This window comes from Crocodylus siamensis, chromosome 3 (genome assembly GCF_052110815.1).
Source record: "Crocodylus siamensis isolate JL-2025a chromosome 3, ASM5211081v1, whole genome shotgun sequence".
In the NCBI taxonomy this organism is placed as follows: domain Eukaryota; kingdom Metazoa; phylum Chordata; order Crocodylia; family Crocodylidae; genus Crocodylus; species Crocodylus siamensis.
The window spans coordinates 124,566,335-124,582,728 of NC_143397.1; the positions used below are offsets into that span (position 1 = coordinate 124,566,335).

The 16,394-nt window shown below is 39.6% G+C and overlaps 1 protein-coding gene across 7 annotated transcripts in view; it reads left to right on the forward strand.

The window, feature by feature from the left end:
• The window catches only part of SEMA5A (semaphorin 5A), a 612,665-nt gene extending 599,801 nt beyond the window's left edge, over positions 1-12,864 (forward strand). For 6 of the 7 annotated variants that reach the window (XM_090039133.1, XM_090039134.1, XM_090039136.1 and 3 more), the window contains 3 exons: positions 351-398; positions 4,680-4,891; positions 6,964-12,864. In XM_090039133.1, coding sequence (XP_089895259.1) covers positions 351-398; positions 4,680-4,891; positions 6,964-7,083 — 380 coding nt within the window. In that variant the 3' untranslated portion in view covers positions 7,084-12,864. The remainder of the gene's footprint in view (positions 1-350; positions 399-4,679; positions 4,892-6,963) is intronic. The other variant, XM_090039138.1, reaches the window with a different exon arrangement.
• Positions 12,865-16,394: the final 3,530 nt, after the last annotated feature.

Below are 16,394 nucleotides of genomic sequence, written 5' to 3' on the forward strand. Positions count from 1 at the left end.
AACATGGTCATGAACTCTCTTTTATTTTCCCCATTCAAAAATTTACCACTTTTTTTCCAACACATTTTTCCCTGAAAATATAAAAATTCTCCTGTGCAATATCTGCCATTTGCTTACTTCCAGAGATATTTGCAGCAAAAATGAAAAGTGTGTGTGTGTGTGTGTGAATTTGGAGGGAATTTTTTTTTTTTTTTATCCAGCTCTAACATGCAGTAAGAATCTTTTCATCCTGATCCAGTCTGGGAAGAGTAGTAGAATATGCATTAAAAATCTTAGCCTCAATTAACAAATCTGGCAATTGCCTGTAATATTTCCTCTCTGTAGTATAATTGCCTCCTTTGTTTTTCTAGAAATATCAGTAGCAAGATCCAGCAGCATAGAAGAAAAACGTTGTGGTGGTAAGTTTTTCTTTTCTGCTGTTGTAGAAACCTTACCTGTGATTTAAAGGTTGAATTATCAATTCCCCTTCTTCTCCATTTGTTCCTCTTCTTGCTTTCTTTCATTTTAGTCTGCTTTCTAAATATCATATCCTCATTAATTAAACTTGCCAAGAAAGACTATAGCTATTAGAGGCTTCCTTATTAAACATCTGGCTGCCACTGTCTACCTTTGAGACAACAGTATATGTTACCAGAGGGATTTATTTTCTTCTTCTTCCCCAAGGCAATCATCCTTCCTTCCTCAGAAGAAAGCCCTATTATAAGCCCTATTATAAGTTATATATAGGTCAGAAACCTGGAAAGTCACTGGACCAGTCCAGGATAATAATTTTACCATCCCCCTCTATAACTTGAGATGCAAAGGAACAGCAGTGAGTCAGCCTACTAATCAATCCATTTAGTGCCTCAGACTATCTCCATCTCATTATCAGGCTGGCTTCCAAAACTGAATCAGATACAAAACCCATTCTAGATTACCCTAGAGCCAGTAAAACAGGTCCCAAAACAGGAAGGAAACCTTGTTGGAAAGAGCTACAAATGAAATAATACATAATAACTACACTTATTTTGGATCTGGACACATTAAAAGTTCTGGCTTGTAGTAGCACTCTTGTGTACAGGAAAAAGCAGTTTTTCATCCAAGTAAAGGGAATGAGTTCACTAAGGAACTATGAAGGCACCGTTGAGTACAATAGGTTGTATTCTAGGATTTACTCTGCACAGATTATGTTCTGGCTTTCTCTTTTCCTCCCATGATTTAGAAATGTTTTTACCAACTGTCAGATTTGGGGGAATCTTGACATACATTTACAGGTCTAACATACCTTGATAGCCAGGTTACTTGCCTTAATCCACATTTTGGGCAAATGAGCACTGATTTAGGTACCTACCAAAACCAGGACCTACATCCAATACCCCTTTCCATGATTCAGTAACATACATCCAGTGCCCAGTTTTCAGCTTAGACACTAAAATCCCTCATTTGGACACCACTAGTCAGATTCTGTTCTACCTATTAGTAGGAACTTTCTGAAATAGCGATTTGGTGGATTACACGGAAATCGCAAAATCAGATGATCTCTGCAAAATCCATGAGGAATAAAAAACAAAAAAGACAAAAAAAAAACCTTCCTAAAAATAAAATGCTGGCTCCCAGTGATAGTGCCTGGCATGAAGGGGGCTGCTGGCATGAAGGTGATCAGGCAAGATTGCTGCTGCCTCTGCCCCTCACCACTGATTGTCTGAGAGGGCTGCCTGTCATACGGCTCTGCCCCTCTCCACCAATTAGCAGCGAGGGGTGAGGCCACATGATGGACAGCCTTCTCAGTAAACCAGCAGCGAGGGCCAGGACCATATCACAGACAGTCCTCTCCACCAATCAGTGGGGGGGGGGAGGGCCATGCCCCCTCTGGCCAATCAGAGACATGGGTGCAGGCCACCACAGTAAGCCTGCAAAAATGGTGGCCTGCCTGGCAATCTGCCCTCGAAATTGGCTGGCCACCTCCTTGAGTTGGGTAGACCCCCTAGGTATTAGGCATGTAATTAGACTTAGGCACCTAACAGTGATTCAGTTCATTCCTGGTTAAGTCCCTGAAAATCTGTTAATACAAGATGTGGGTGAGCCATCCTCCTCCTCACTGTCTTTTTGTGACTCAGTGTCAAGGTTTAGATAATGGGATATTAGAAAAGTAGATGCATTCAAGGGTTTGGGGGACATATGCAGAATGGAATAGAGCTGCACATACTAGGTGCCTAAATCCACAGAGGTTCCCAATAGGTAAAATAGAAGCTGTCCCTAAATCACCCAGGTGCCAGTTTAGGCAAGCGATAAACCCTTAGGTTTCAGAGTTCTGATCTTTGGGCAGAACACTATTACTGTCTATATGCCCACATGCAGGGCTGGCGCACCCTACCCCGTGGAGCCTGTGACCACAGGGGGCCCTGCAGCCAAGGGGCCCCCTGTGGCCATGAACACTGCAAATCAGTGCTGTAGCGGGGTGGGGGGAGGGCAGTTGCTACAATTCCACATTGCCACTGCTGCTTTCATGTCTTGCAGCTCGCCACCCCCCCCCACCCCCGCTGATGCTGCCTTCTTCAGCTGCTCTCAAGCCAATCTCCTCCCCACCACCCTGCCACTGCCACTGCAGGCTTCTTCTCATCAGGAGGCCACAAAACTATATCTTGAAGGAGGCCCTCAAAAATTGTGGACAGACCCTGCCCACATGAAACTTACTTTGCCACTTAGTTTGCAATTCTGTTACTTGCTAGTGTACATATATAGGCACTCATGTAGTTTTACTGATCACATATACTAGTCTGTGATGGTATATGGTTGTCAGAGCCTAAGTCTGCAAGGAAAGGACCCTCTCATATTTCAACCAAACAGCCTGCTGGTTAGGGCACTCACTTGGGAAGTGGAAGACTGAGGTTTTAGGCTTCTCTTATTCAGAATAAATTTGAATCATCTTCATCTCTTCAGCTTCAACTTCCCAGGATAGTGTTCTAACTACTGGGACACTGTGCCTTATCCAGTGCCCTCTCTGGCACTTCTTTTGTAACTGAGCCACTGCACCTTGTATTTAATAACCATTGGATAAAATGGATGGAGAAGTTTTTGCACCAATGGGAGCAAGGATCCAGGCTAAAATCCAGAATCTAATCCCATTTTAGTGTGCTACACATCCTCTAGTTTGCCTTTTTTTCCCTGGTTCCACATCCCTATCTTGGCTAGCCAAGAGGCCAGCTTCAGGAAAAGGGCAGAAGAAAGGAAGGGATAGTGTTTTTAATTTGTGAAGCAATGGTTAGAGTGATGTTCTAGGAAATCCTGTCAGAGTGATGGGATTTAAGGCTAGAATCAGGATTTTCTGCTTTCTGTATGAGCACCCTAACTACTCAGTTGTTGGATTCAAAACACGGCAGTGTCCTCCCTCGTTCCTCCAGTGCCTAACACCTGCTGGTCCTGGGTCTCTGTTGTGTAGAATTTCCTGGCTTACACCTGCCCAGCATATGTGTGTACATAGCTGTCTGGCCAGTGTGTAGCCAACTGCACATGCTCAGGATCCATGTGGATGCTGACACAACCACAATGCATGGGTAATAGAATTGTATATTGTGCATAAAAAAATTACCACTTGGGCAACTGAAAAGTTGCCATTTGGGCATGTAAAATGTAATATGAAATTGAATTCTGTCCTTTGTTGAGATCCCTTTTTTTACCACACCAACATAGCTACATCTTTGCGAACATAGTGTAAAACAATGCAATTGAGTTTCCTCTGAGTACCATGTTCTGGTATGAGCCTATTATATCCCATCTCCCAAAATTTTAGCTCCCTCCTAGATTTTGAAATGACAGCCAGGCAGCCAGGTTGCTCCCCAGTTTTATATCTCAGATAAGAAAGTACCTATCACAAGAGCTCACCATACCTTTTAGGAGCTAAACAAGAGGAAAGGTCCCTGCTCTTAGTGCTGCAGTACATGCTTTATGTTTAGCTTTCAGGCTGAGATGCTCCATAGTAAATGTAAGTTTGAGAAATCCTTGTTTTCCTTATAGTGCTAATCCCTTGCCCTATCCCTTTAAAAATTAGGCAGGTCATGAAAATTAATAGCTTTGCTAGAGAGTGAAGAGAAGCAAGAGGATGGAAAGACCAACAGGCCATTCATTGCTTCCTGGGAGAAGCACCAAGTAAAGAAAGTGCCCAGGGTTTGCTTGTAATGGATATGAGTGGTTACACCCCATCCCCCACACCTCATTTTTAAATATAACAGAGTTATAGAAACAACTTATAATTTAATGTAATAAAAATAAGCTAGTATAGATAATATGTCATCTTTAAAATATTACATGAAAGGTCACATCATTTATGTATTTAATACAAATCAGATGCTTTGTAGTACAATTTACAGAACTAAATTCAGGTGATATTTTCAAGGCTCTTAGCTAAATGCAATTTAATTCATTCCCTTAGGTTCCTTTGGGAACGTCTCAGTCTTAACACCCCTAGAGAGGAGTGACAATTTAAGATTCTGAAAGCCTCTCTAGAGACAGGAGATGCATTTGGCATTACAAGGAAAAGTCTTCTGAGTCATGATATTTTTTAAGAAGTACATGATCATTCCCTGAGATACTCTGTTCTCTTCTAGACCAAGTCACCTGTTTTCTTTTCTCTTTTTAAAGTTTGTAAGCTTTTATTGGGGCTGCTTTAAAGCTAATACTGTCTTATGAAATCCACCTTGCAGAATTCAACATGTTCCATATGATTGCAGTGGGGCTGAGTAGCTCTATACTCGGTTGTCTTCTTACGCTCCTCGTTTACACATATTGCCAGCGATATCAGCAACAATCCCATGATGCAACTGTCATCCATCCAGTATCACCAGCTCCTCTTAATACCAGCATCACTAACCATATCAATAAGCTGGACAAGTATGATTCTGTAGAAGCCATCAAGGTGAGAAAAAGGGAGAGGTCACTGTAATGTGTAACTGTATGATTGCATAAAGTGGAATTCTGCTTGTTAGTTTTTCATGGTGGAAGTTGGAGTCAACATCAGAAAATTAATAATGTTAAAAATAGCAGAAGTTTGAATTAAAAAAAAAAGATTCAGTTGTAAGTATCAAAATGATAAAGCCTTTACCATACCCACCTGTATTGCACAGAATATAAACCATTATGATTTGGCTGGTATGCCTACATAGTATTAACTGTTCCTGGAAGAAACTAGATCATTGCTTAGTTTTTGGTTTAAAATTGTCTTCCCCAATCTGCTATCTTGAAGGCAAATCCAGACCTTGACAATTGTAGCAAAATGTTGCAGAGATTTTTCTGTAGTTCCAATGACAGCAAGCCAAAGGTCCTGTTCCCCTTCCCCTTCTATGCCTTCATATGTATGATTTAGGTGGTGAACACAACAGGTCAAATTCTCACCTGGCATAGCACTATGTGAGATGAGCCAGGCAGACTAATGCCGGCTAAGAGCCAGCTAAGAGTCTGGCATGATGAGTATACTGCATGGCCATACGTTCCACTGTATTATTCATGTTTATGATCTTTTAGAGCACCTGCCCCTTTCAGATCTCTTAAAGTATGTGGGATTGGACAGTCTGAAGGTATGTAGTTCAGTACCAGATGTTGCAGAAATTTCTATAACCTGGGTCTAGAGCCCTGATTAGTGACTTTTCTTTTTCATATTATTTCTTTAAAAAATAGAGGGTTTAAAATGTAAAGAGAATATCATTTTCTGTGATCAAAGTGAGTTAGATACTTTTGAAATTCCCATTAGACAATTATCTTCATCGTTAAGCATTGAAAAATAGCTTTGAAAATCTGACCCTCACGTCCAATGCAATTTGGTTATGTCAGCCCCTAAGCAAGATTTAAATGCAGTTTAGGTGTCAGTGTTACAGAGAGTGGTCTAAAAGTAATTTCTGTTGTTTAATGACTATTTAATATAAAAAGCATAAACAGAACTGCCTACCCTTAAAACTGTCACTAGTTGTTCTGGATTGCAGAATAACTGAGCTACTTATTTTGGAGACTGAGTCAGGAGTTTAGAAGACTGACAAAGGCAGAATTTTAGAAATGAACCACTGGTCACCTTCAGGATTTCTGGATTGCTCTTCAGAAATGTCAGTTTCTTTCTATTGAAATGCTTGATTCCTAGACAACCATACCTGGTCAGATTAGATTGTCCTTCTGAGCCAGGGACCCTACGTTTTCACCATTCCATTGCCTAAGTATAGGAGTCTATGGGCCAGATTTTTTGCCACACGTTGGAAGTCTACGTGGACCTAGGTGCCTAAGTGTGATTCTGTTTCACACTTCTCAAATCTGTGAAAAACTGTTAATGCAAAAAACTGGGGGTTCCTCTTCCTCCTCACTGTTTTTTTGTAACTTAGACTCAAAGTCAGATTATGGTGCATTACCGAAGCAGATGCATTACTGCATTTTCAGGACTTGAATATGGGGAAATAGGATCACACTTAAGCATGTAAGTCCACTTAGAGACCCACTAGGTAAAACAGAATCAGGCCTGGGCACTAACCAAACAGGATCTGGCCCTTAGTGCTTAAATCACTTCTGAAAACCAGGCTTAGGCTCTTAAACCACTTAGATACTTTTGAAATTTTGACTATAAAAAATCAAGAAGTGCATAAGGAGTAAAGCAAAAAAAAATTTAAGTCAATAAAGCTATATAGAGCCATTTTGACAATGACAATATTTCAGGAAAGAATGAATATTATAAAAAGCAACTGGTAGTTTTCAGGTATTCTTAAATATATATATATATAGGTATGTAAGTATCTATGTATGTATTGCACTGCTGGTGTACAGCAGAATCTAGCTACTGAGTGAAGGACTTGGACATAGATGAATACATAATGCAAGTGTTCATAGTAAATGTGCCCCTAGACTATATTTTTGTCTAAAACTATGACTCTTGTGGTTTGCCCCCCAAAATCACTTTAAATAATGCTTACTGACTCCCCTCCCCTCCCTCCCATTTTCTTATTCTTTTTCCAGGCATTTAACAAAAACAACCTGATCCTGGAGGAGAGAAACAAATACTTCAATCCTCATCTAACTGCAAAGACCTATTCTAATGCCTATTTTACAGATCTCAATAATTATGATGAGTACTAATGGGCTTGTGTATTTTTTTGGCCTCTTGTAACTCCCCAGTTCCCCAAGGCCTGTGCTACATGACCGCCCATGTGTTTGAGGCTTCAGAGATGAAATTTGGAGACATTTCAAGCACACTCCAAGCCATCAGTGTCCCATTGCTGCCAAAAACCGTAAAACACCTGTATGTGACATGATGTTCCCTATTGCAGAAAGTAAAAGTTTGGCCGACAATATCAAGTGTCAAGATAACACCTGGGCTTTGCTGAACAAACCATGAGGAGTATGTCACTTTGTTCAAGTTTTTTAATGTTGGGTCAGATGTTGCTAACATGTTTCTAACTATTTTATTGAGCTCTCAAAAAGTTATAACCCCTCTAAAGAGTGTGCCAGGAATATGACTTTCATTTCCTTTTGGACATTGCCACCTTCTTTTCAGAAGAATTGAGGAAAAAGCTCTGCTCCTAGCAGTGGGCCCCTCTAAGGGATCTTGGTGACATCATACTGCCAACAAATGTACAGAACATTGATTTAAGTGACAAGGAGAAATTTGATATTCTGTAGGTACTCCAAGCAGTCTACAGTTTGTCTGCTTTGACTGCAAAGCATTGTCTAAAGTTCTTGGAGTCTATTGAGCTATCTGGACCTTGAAGAAAACAGAATATATACCAAGGGCTTCTTGTGACAAAAGGGAAATCTGCAGAGTAGGTGGTTCCAAGTTGTAAAACAGTTCAGGTGACAAAAAAGCCTTCATCTTGTTTGTTTTATTTTGTTGGGAGGCTGCGGGGAGGAAGACAGGTGGGGAGGGCACATTTGAGCGTTTTCTGCATGTCGTTAGTAAACTAGCGTTCTTGTAGCATTATGGACTTGCATGACCCATGGCATTCCAAAGACTTCCTCTCTGCGGTGTGCGCATACAGAATACACTTGTCTGGTCCCTTGTAGTGTTCAACGTCATACCAGTCGCTGAAAGAAATACCATACCTTGATTTTTTTCACCATGCTTTGTCCCTGGCACTCTTGCAAACATATGAATACTGTAAAATTGCTTTTCTTTTTACACCTGTCTAACAAAAAAAAAAATCATGGAGTGCGAATGTGTTATGAAAAACATTGTTCTCATCTTATTGATGTGTCTGATCCAGGCTAATCAACCTCTCCAGGAGCATTAATAATGTTGTTTAAAGTGAGCTTCCCGTGAGGATTTATTGATGTAAATATTTAAAGTACCAGCTGAGTTTTAAGATGTCATCTGTGATTTCTTGTGCAATGGCAGGCAAGGGAACAGAAGCGATCCTCAAATTGTTGTGCCATTTCTCTTTGTTTCCTCCTACCCCACCACACCTCTGATATCTTTATTTTTGGAACAACAATTTCAGCTGTACCACTGAAATGAAAATGAAAAGGGTTGTGTGCCCTTTCTTCGGCCCAGAGGTCCAAAGACTGTTTATCATAAAAGATACATTTCAAAGCTTACTAGTTGTTATTCTCAAAGAGTTCAGAAAAGAAATTAAACAGTGAATGTTAAGGTTTAAATAGTTGCCTGTTTTTAAAGTATACAATATGCCAAGAGTATTTCAAGGCAGGGAAATGAAAAGTGGGGATGTTTCAATTTTGAAGACTTGTTCTTCAGGGCATGAGGTGGTTAGTTAGACACTTAGAGGAAACACCTGTAAATGCAAAATGTTAGAAATAAAGTCACTCAAAATTTTGCAAGATAAACTATGCAAAAATGCCAACAAATGTAGAATTGCATGTGAGGGTGTGCACAGCTATGGTGGCCTTGTTATTTATATGGCCAGGTTATGGACTGATGAGAAGACTACATTAATTCCACAAACCGTGCCTAGGCAGACAGGGTTCTTTGGGTAAATCCGATATCTTTTATTACACCAACTCAAATAGTTGGAAAATTTCTTCTTAGCAAGCTTTTGGGCACAAAAGCCCTTCATCAGGCTGAGGAAGTGTCTAAAACTTACACCCCTCAAACCATACCTATACATTGTAGTTTGCTATATTTTTGAATGGGGACAGTTTTGAATACTATACTAAGCTTTCCACATCTGCTCTGCAGTAAAATGAGAAAATGCAAAGAAAATAGGCTTGGAGAAGCCTTCCAATGTGAGCACAACTGAAGGACCTTCTGGTACTTACCAAGGGAGAGTTCATTTTACATCTCGTGCATTATTTGTGTGCAGTATATTTATGCTACACTGTGCTCACAGCACACATTTACATTCACTGAAAATAATTAAGATGGGCTTCCTGGTTGTTTTTATTGGATTGTTCTCAGTATTCATTTTAACTGCCCACTAAAAAAAAAAAAAAAGCCTCCACTCTGAAACAAGTTCACTTCAGAAAATATGGTGGCACTTGTCCTCTATTATTTACCATTGTTGTAGTAAACTTTTGATTTGGTTTCTTAAAAAAGAAATACTGCCTCCTATATTTATTTCCCTTCAGTAAAAGGAAATTGCCTTTGCAAAAAAATTCCGTGGAATGGATAGAGGGGTGGGGGAAACACTTTCCAAATGATAACTGTTGTGGCATTACAATCATTCTGCTCCTGCTGAGAAATAGACATTTTCATTTAAATTATATAAAGAGGCTAAAACCTGTACTGCTATCACTGCCAAAATAAAAATACTAGAAGCCCCACTTTTCTTTCCTGATCCTCTACTAATAGCAGCATTAGTTTGGCTTCTGTATTTTAAATTTGCATTTTTAGTTACTAATGCCACACCTTAAAATATTTAAAATATTTATCTTTTTTATTTTAATCTTTTCATTAAAATGATCTGAAATGAGTTAGCATGTTCCTCTGCAATAGTTCTTGAGGAGCATATATCTATATATCAAACTGTTTTCCATTCCTTGTACATACAGATATATAAATAGATATATACTCTATTAGATAGGCAAAAGTAATATTATTGGGATAAATCACAGAACCTTACATTTAATTGTAATACCCATGTGCCTTTGACCACCTCTCCTACACTCTAACCCCTGTCTATCTCCCATGAGACTGTTTCAAACATTCTTAATCTCTGAGCAGCTATGAAGGAATGTCATTTTTCTTTAAAAGAAAAAGCAACCTTTTTTTGTCAGATGTGGAATTTATCTCTCCAAATGACCCCATCCTAAGTCCCAAGGCTGAGCAATATTCAGTCCTACAGCAAAAAAATAAAGAAAGAAATAAAGAAATTTAGGTCCAATATTTCATGTTCCTTCAAGGTAAGGAACAGATCTCTGTGTGTTTGTATGGGGAAGGGAATCCCAAGCTTTCTAATGGGACTAGAACTGCAAGGTTTGTAGACACCAAATTAAAGGCAGGAACACTTTGGATGTAGAAACACTGTTTTAGGTAAGGTTAAAGGTATTTTAAATGTATTAACTACACTTATATTTTCTGCTTCTGTGTCCTACACGGTCATACACATGGAATAAATGGAGCCTGGCCTTCCAGGCAGGGAGATGCAAAAAATGGTCCCAATCAGATTGGTTTGTATATTCTTCCAAGTATTTCTAAAACCATTCCCCCCCACAACACATACACACACATGCCTTCTGAACTAAGGGAAGTGTTGGCAGGAAGTGGATTCTGGTATTTGAAAGCACAGATGATAAAAAAAAAAATTAAAAAGCTGCACCATAGCCAGTTGCACGCAAGTTTCACATAAGCCAGTAGGCTTTGCTTGCATTGATATAAGGAGAACCTTCAACCCTTCCAACATTGTTCTGTTCTGAGTGCCTGCCCTCTCAAATTCATTGCAGCACCCTGATGCACACAATTCTGTCGCTGAGGCAGCAATCAGTTCCAGGCAATATATTCTATTACTTCTGTCCTGATAGCATTCATTTTTAAATACTGAAATGTTGCACTTAATGGAGTTTAAAACAAATTCTCTGGTGTCAACCAAAATGTCACTGGTTAAAACTGTTACTTTTATTTCTGGGTAGTTCTGACTAAAGGAAAGTCTTGACACTGGAGGGTAAGGGCTAATTTCTGTTACATCCTTGTGTGCCTAAGTGGCATGTGCATAGCCACATATCTGCATTTTTTGGCACTTATGCACAGTTTGGATTCCAAGTAGCTGTGCTTGCCCTACACTTCCGAATCAGGCATGCTCAGTGGGCTGCACAAGTGCTTAGGGGAGGACATCAGGTAAGTCCTGAAATTGCAGTTATAGAAAACCACAATTAGTAGGTGTCACATGGAGAAGATCTTTCCTTTTTTTTTAGCATAGTAACCTAGTTGTTAGTGCACTAACTCATGGAGCAGGAGTCTAGGGTTTAAGTCTACCCCCAACCAGGAGATGAACCTTCATCAACGCTTCTCAGCAAAAGGCTCTACCCACCAGGCCATGGGCCGGGCATGTCCAGAGCCCTTTCCAGCCCCTCTCTTGAAGCTGGCACACGGAGCATACATGAGGCCAAGAGTAAAACAGTCAGTGAAGAGAGATGATGGCTTAGTGCAATAGATGTTACCCTGAGAGGGCACCCTAGTGGGGCAGAAACAATTCCACTGTTGCTTATCCACTTTATCTAATAAATATTAAATGCAAGTTAAAGAAAAGCTATTGTAGGAGCTGAGGCCTGAACCCAGGACCTCCCTCCTCCATTTTACTTCAGGCATATACATGCAGACTTGAGCAATCTTACTCTGCTGCAGGTGGAAACAGAACTCAAACTGAACATAAGCATCAAAAACACTTACATGGCTATGTAAGTACTATTGACATCCATGTCAGTGAGAGAGGATTTGTCACTGAATAGTTCAAATTATAGCTGCGCAGGTCTAGACATTCTGGGCTTGATTTGGTATGGGATGCACAGGAGTGCATTACTCAGTGGCTCAGAAAATCCACTACTGTGATTGTGGATTTTATCTTTATTTGGATTTGAATCTAAACACTTTTACATTCACCTAAGGTTTCTGTTGATGGAAGTTTTTTCAGCCATCTGCAGTGGCCTGCTGCTGCAGCAGTATGGTTCAGATAAAACTAATCAAAAAATGCCTGACTGGGATTAGGGTTTTCACAGCAGAGCAGGGAATAAAATGGGGTCAAAATGGCTTTGATTTTGTATGCTGTCAAATATGACTAATTAAAATCCTGGAAGGGTGTAGGGTATTGTGTACATTAAATGGAAGTAGTCATTAGCTTTATCAGAATCCCACAGTAACCTTTGAGAAATATCATGTCGGTGTTAAATCAAGAGCCACAAAGCACTTACATTAAAGAAAAAAAAAGTGCTCAGCACATCGGACCATATGGGCACTCAAAAGAGAAAAAAGGGAGCTTGAAGATGTAAAGGAAATTTTAATGAAAAGAAATATTAAAAAAACCCTCTCCTAATAATGTTAGAATGATGAAAGCCCCGATTCAGCAAAACGTGAACATGTTTATCTCTAAATACAAGAGTAGCTCTACTGAAATCAATGGAACTTAAGCCCACGCTTAGAGCTATTCATGTGCTTAGCTGCTTTGCTGGATCAGAGCCTAAAACTCCCATTCTGCAAACACTGAGCATTTTTCTTACTGTGTCAATGAACTAACTGAGGCCAATCACGTATGTGGTAAAATGGGTACAGAACTGGGCCCCAACTGTACTACTTCTGCACGAGCCCATGGAAAGTAGCAGAAGAGGACTGCGCTGGTACCAAACATCAGAACTGAACTGAATGAAAATCATTTGCTTTCTGATCTGGGCTTTGATATCAGGGAACTGATATGTGTTCTTTGTGTGGAATATTTGAATTCATTTTTTCTTTGCTAAATAAAATGGGTTACAAAACAAGATGTTTGGCTTGGCTTGATTTAAAAGACACTTTCTCCCAGACCACAAAATGCTATAGAATAGATCCAGGAATATTTTTCATTTCAAACCAGTGTTCAGTTTGACTAGCCTTTCTAATAGATTTCTCCATCTAACCTAAACTTACCCTTAGGGACCATGTTGCCACATCACAAGCCTCTTGTTTCACAAATACATGAATGTGTCTTTCACGCTATTTGCTCATCTTGGCTGCAATTACAATTTCTTTTTGGTGCTCTTTTTTGTTTGTTTTTGGAGGTAAATCTGGCATGGTGCAAGATACTGGCTTCAGGAGAATGGGGAAACGGCATGCCTTGGGAATTTTAAAATTACAGTAGCTAGAACGGAAGGAAATGTAATGTAAGAACTAGCACAGCACCGGGAAGGAGATAGAATGAATGATCTAATAAGGTTTTTTCAGATCTGTCTTCTGTGCCTGGGGTGATGTCCTAAGGGAATGCATCCAGCTGACAGTTCTGATGTCAAAGAGTTTGCAGGTGAAAGATGGGACAGCTATTTGAACACCAAGCTCTCTTAGCAAAGGAAGTGGGAGTAAGTTGTAGGGCATTGTGAACTGATGACTTGGCTGACTCATTACTTAAATTGCACACAAATGTTAACCCTCTGCTTGAATGATTGTTCATAATTTGCAAAACCAGATGAGCCAAACCTTTTGCCCCTTAAGTAATCAGGTCTATCAGCTATTACAGCCAAGCACCTGGCAGGAGAGTCCATGTATTTCAGCAGATGCTTAGACAAAGAAATATCACTGTTTGGCAGCAGGGATAAAATTAACAGAATGGAGACCTTTTTCAAGAGCTGGATATGTGGATGGATATCAGCTTGTCTCAAAACTGGTCAGTATTTCTGGACAGATGTCATTTTTGCTTCCTCATAAGGCTCTTCAATTTCCTAATTTGATCTCTTCTGCATCTGACACCCTCTTGCTGCACCAGATCAGACACCTGTACTCTCCCTGGCTCTGAAGAGAAGTATACATGGCTCCCTTTAACTGAGAGTTTATTTGCATAAGAAAGCAGTTCAGACCTAATTAAAGGAGTGCATGCTTGCATGTTTAACAAATTTAACTAAGATGCTATAAAAGGCTGTATAGCTATTATTTTTCCCCCTTAGTTTAAACCAGGCATATTTTTTATTTAGTTTAGGTCATAGTGGTTTAAAGTAGACTAGATTGTACTATTTTTAACTTGAAAACAAAGTGGCTATACAGAGGTTCTATCAGTTTAACCACACCATTTTAAAAACTATACAAAATTAGCCAATGCAACTTTCCCATATGGATGAGACTTCACTTCTAAGTGGTGCACAACGTTGATGTATATTGACATATCCCATCCCAAGGGCTGAGAATACAGAATCACCTGCCCGTCATATTTGTTCCAGTATCTACCAACCATATTTAATGATTCTTACAGCAGAAAGTTTCATATAAAATTCTCCCTTGTCTTAGCTACAGCAATGGGCATAGACTAAAATTAAAATATTTATCAAATTTCAAAGCAAGGCATGTCAAAGGAACTCTAAGTTTTCATCTTTTAAATAAGGAAAAAAAATTGAAGACAGCTGGGCTGGAAAAGTAATTGGTTTAACACCTGTGTGCTGAAAAGTTTAAGCAACTTTGTGTTTAAGCAACATTATAATAGGTCATCATTGACTTTGAAAGGTTGTTTTTGATCGTAACTTACTGGGACTCGAGGGACATAAGTCTTAGAAATATTTTCAGAAATGAATATGGCTGGAAAAAAAATGCCACTGCTTGTTGTAATAATAGGGTAAGTGGTATCTGCAGAGAATCTTACTGGGATGGAGGTCACACCAACCACCCCCTAAATGCCAAATGCTCTTGAAAAACTGCTAACGCTTCAAGGGAAGGATCTTCATTTTTAAGAATAAGAACACTGCAGCGGCTAGAATGCAGGGTTTGGACTGTAGTGAGTTGATCCAAAGTAACCCCTTTGAAGACAGAGTTATTTTGGGTTAATTTAGCACTGATTGGAACTAAACGGAGATTGTGAATTCCACACTTTGTTCATTTTGTGCCACATCATTTGCCTTGTGAGGTTTTCAAAGCCTCGGTTTATCACTCATTACTTCATTTCCCCGTCTGCAAGCAAACTTCTTAGGAGGGCCTTGAGGTGGCTATCATCTCTCATCCCTCTCAGGTTTTTGTGAGTCTTCATTCATGATCTCTTATAAAAACTGTGGAAACTGCTGCATAGAAGGTGTCATATTGCTGCCTAGTATAATTAAGCTAAGTACTTGTCCTAATAATAAGGATGAATCAAACTGCATTTCTGTGGAATGTGTGAAAACACCGCTTCACCTCTGAAAGGGAAGATTAAACCAGGGCCAGATACTCAGAGATCAGAAAAAAGGGGATCTGGAATGGCAGAGGGAGTAGATAGGTTCTTTTTTAATTTGTATTGGAAAGTTAGAAATGGAAAAGTTTGCTAGGCCCAGCCAAGACCTTGGCCAATGCAAGACTGGACCATCAAGTACATGTTACAGTTTTTAATCTGATCTAGTTATAAAAGTCCAAAGCAACTGAGCCTCTAGGACAGAAACTTATACTGAAGATGCAATACAGTTTGCTTCCAGCAACTTTTCCCTTATATTCAGCATATCTTTGTTTTTCCTTTTTCCATTTTGCCCATTACTCATAGTCATACCCCCTCTTGTGCTGCATGAAATAATTCCTTTCTACTTGAGGTGTTGCTCCCTTTAGATAGTCACAGGCTGTTAGCATATAATTAATCTTCTTGCAACCAGGCACACCTCTGACACTGTAGACAAATGTTACATCATTAAAATAAATAGCCATAATGGCCCAAAACTGTTTAGAATCACACTTGTTGTTACTTTGCTCCATTGCGTGGTGTTTTGTGCCTGGATCTCAAACTTCACTGACCCTTCTCATAGCCATACAGCATTGCAAACTTTGAAGCCCACTATAACACCTATTTCAATAGGTTTCCCTTGCTCCAGCATATATTGGATTTGTTTTTCCCCCTCAAGTACTTTACTTTGCATTTTTTCACATCAAACTTGGCTTTTGTTGCTTTCTGCTCACCTTTTCAGTCTCTAGTTCATGTTCTATTGCTACATTGCTTGAATATTTTCATAATTCCTACCCATTCAGTAGTGTTGGGAGTGACATTATAGCCACAATAGTCCAGGAGTTATGCAAGAAACAAGGATTTTGTGGTTGATATCTTTTATTGGACCAACTGCATGGTTGGAATAAAGTTAGACAAGCTTTTGAATGCAAGATATTCCTCAACAGGTTGCCTGAAGAAGAATGGCTTGTTTTCTAAAGGTTATCTAACTTTACCCCAGCCATGCCTATCCAGTTCGTGTCACTTGGCAGTTTTGTGAAATTTACTTATTACTCCCACTTTCAGGTGTTGCAAGTCAATACAATTGGTTTTAGCATAGCGTCACAGTACACGCTATACAGTTCTCCCAAGTCAGGACTTTAAATGTTTGTCCTT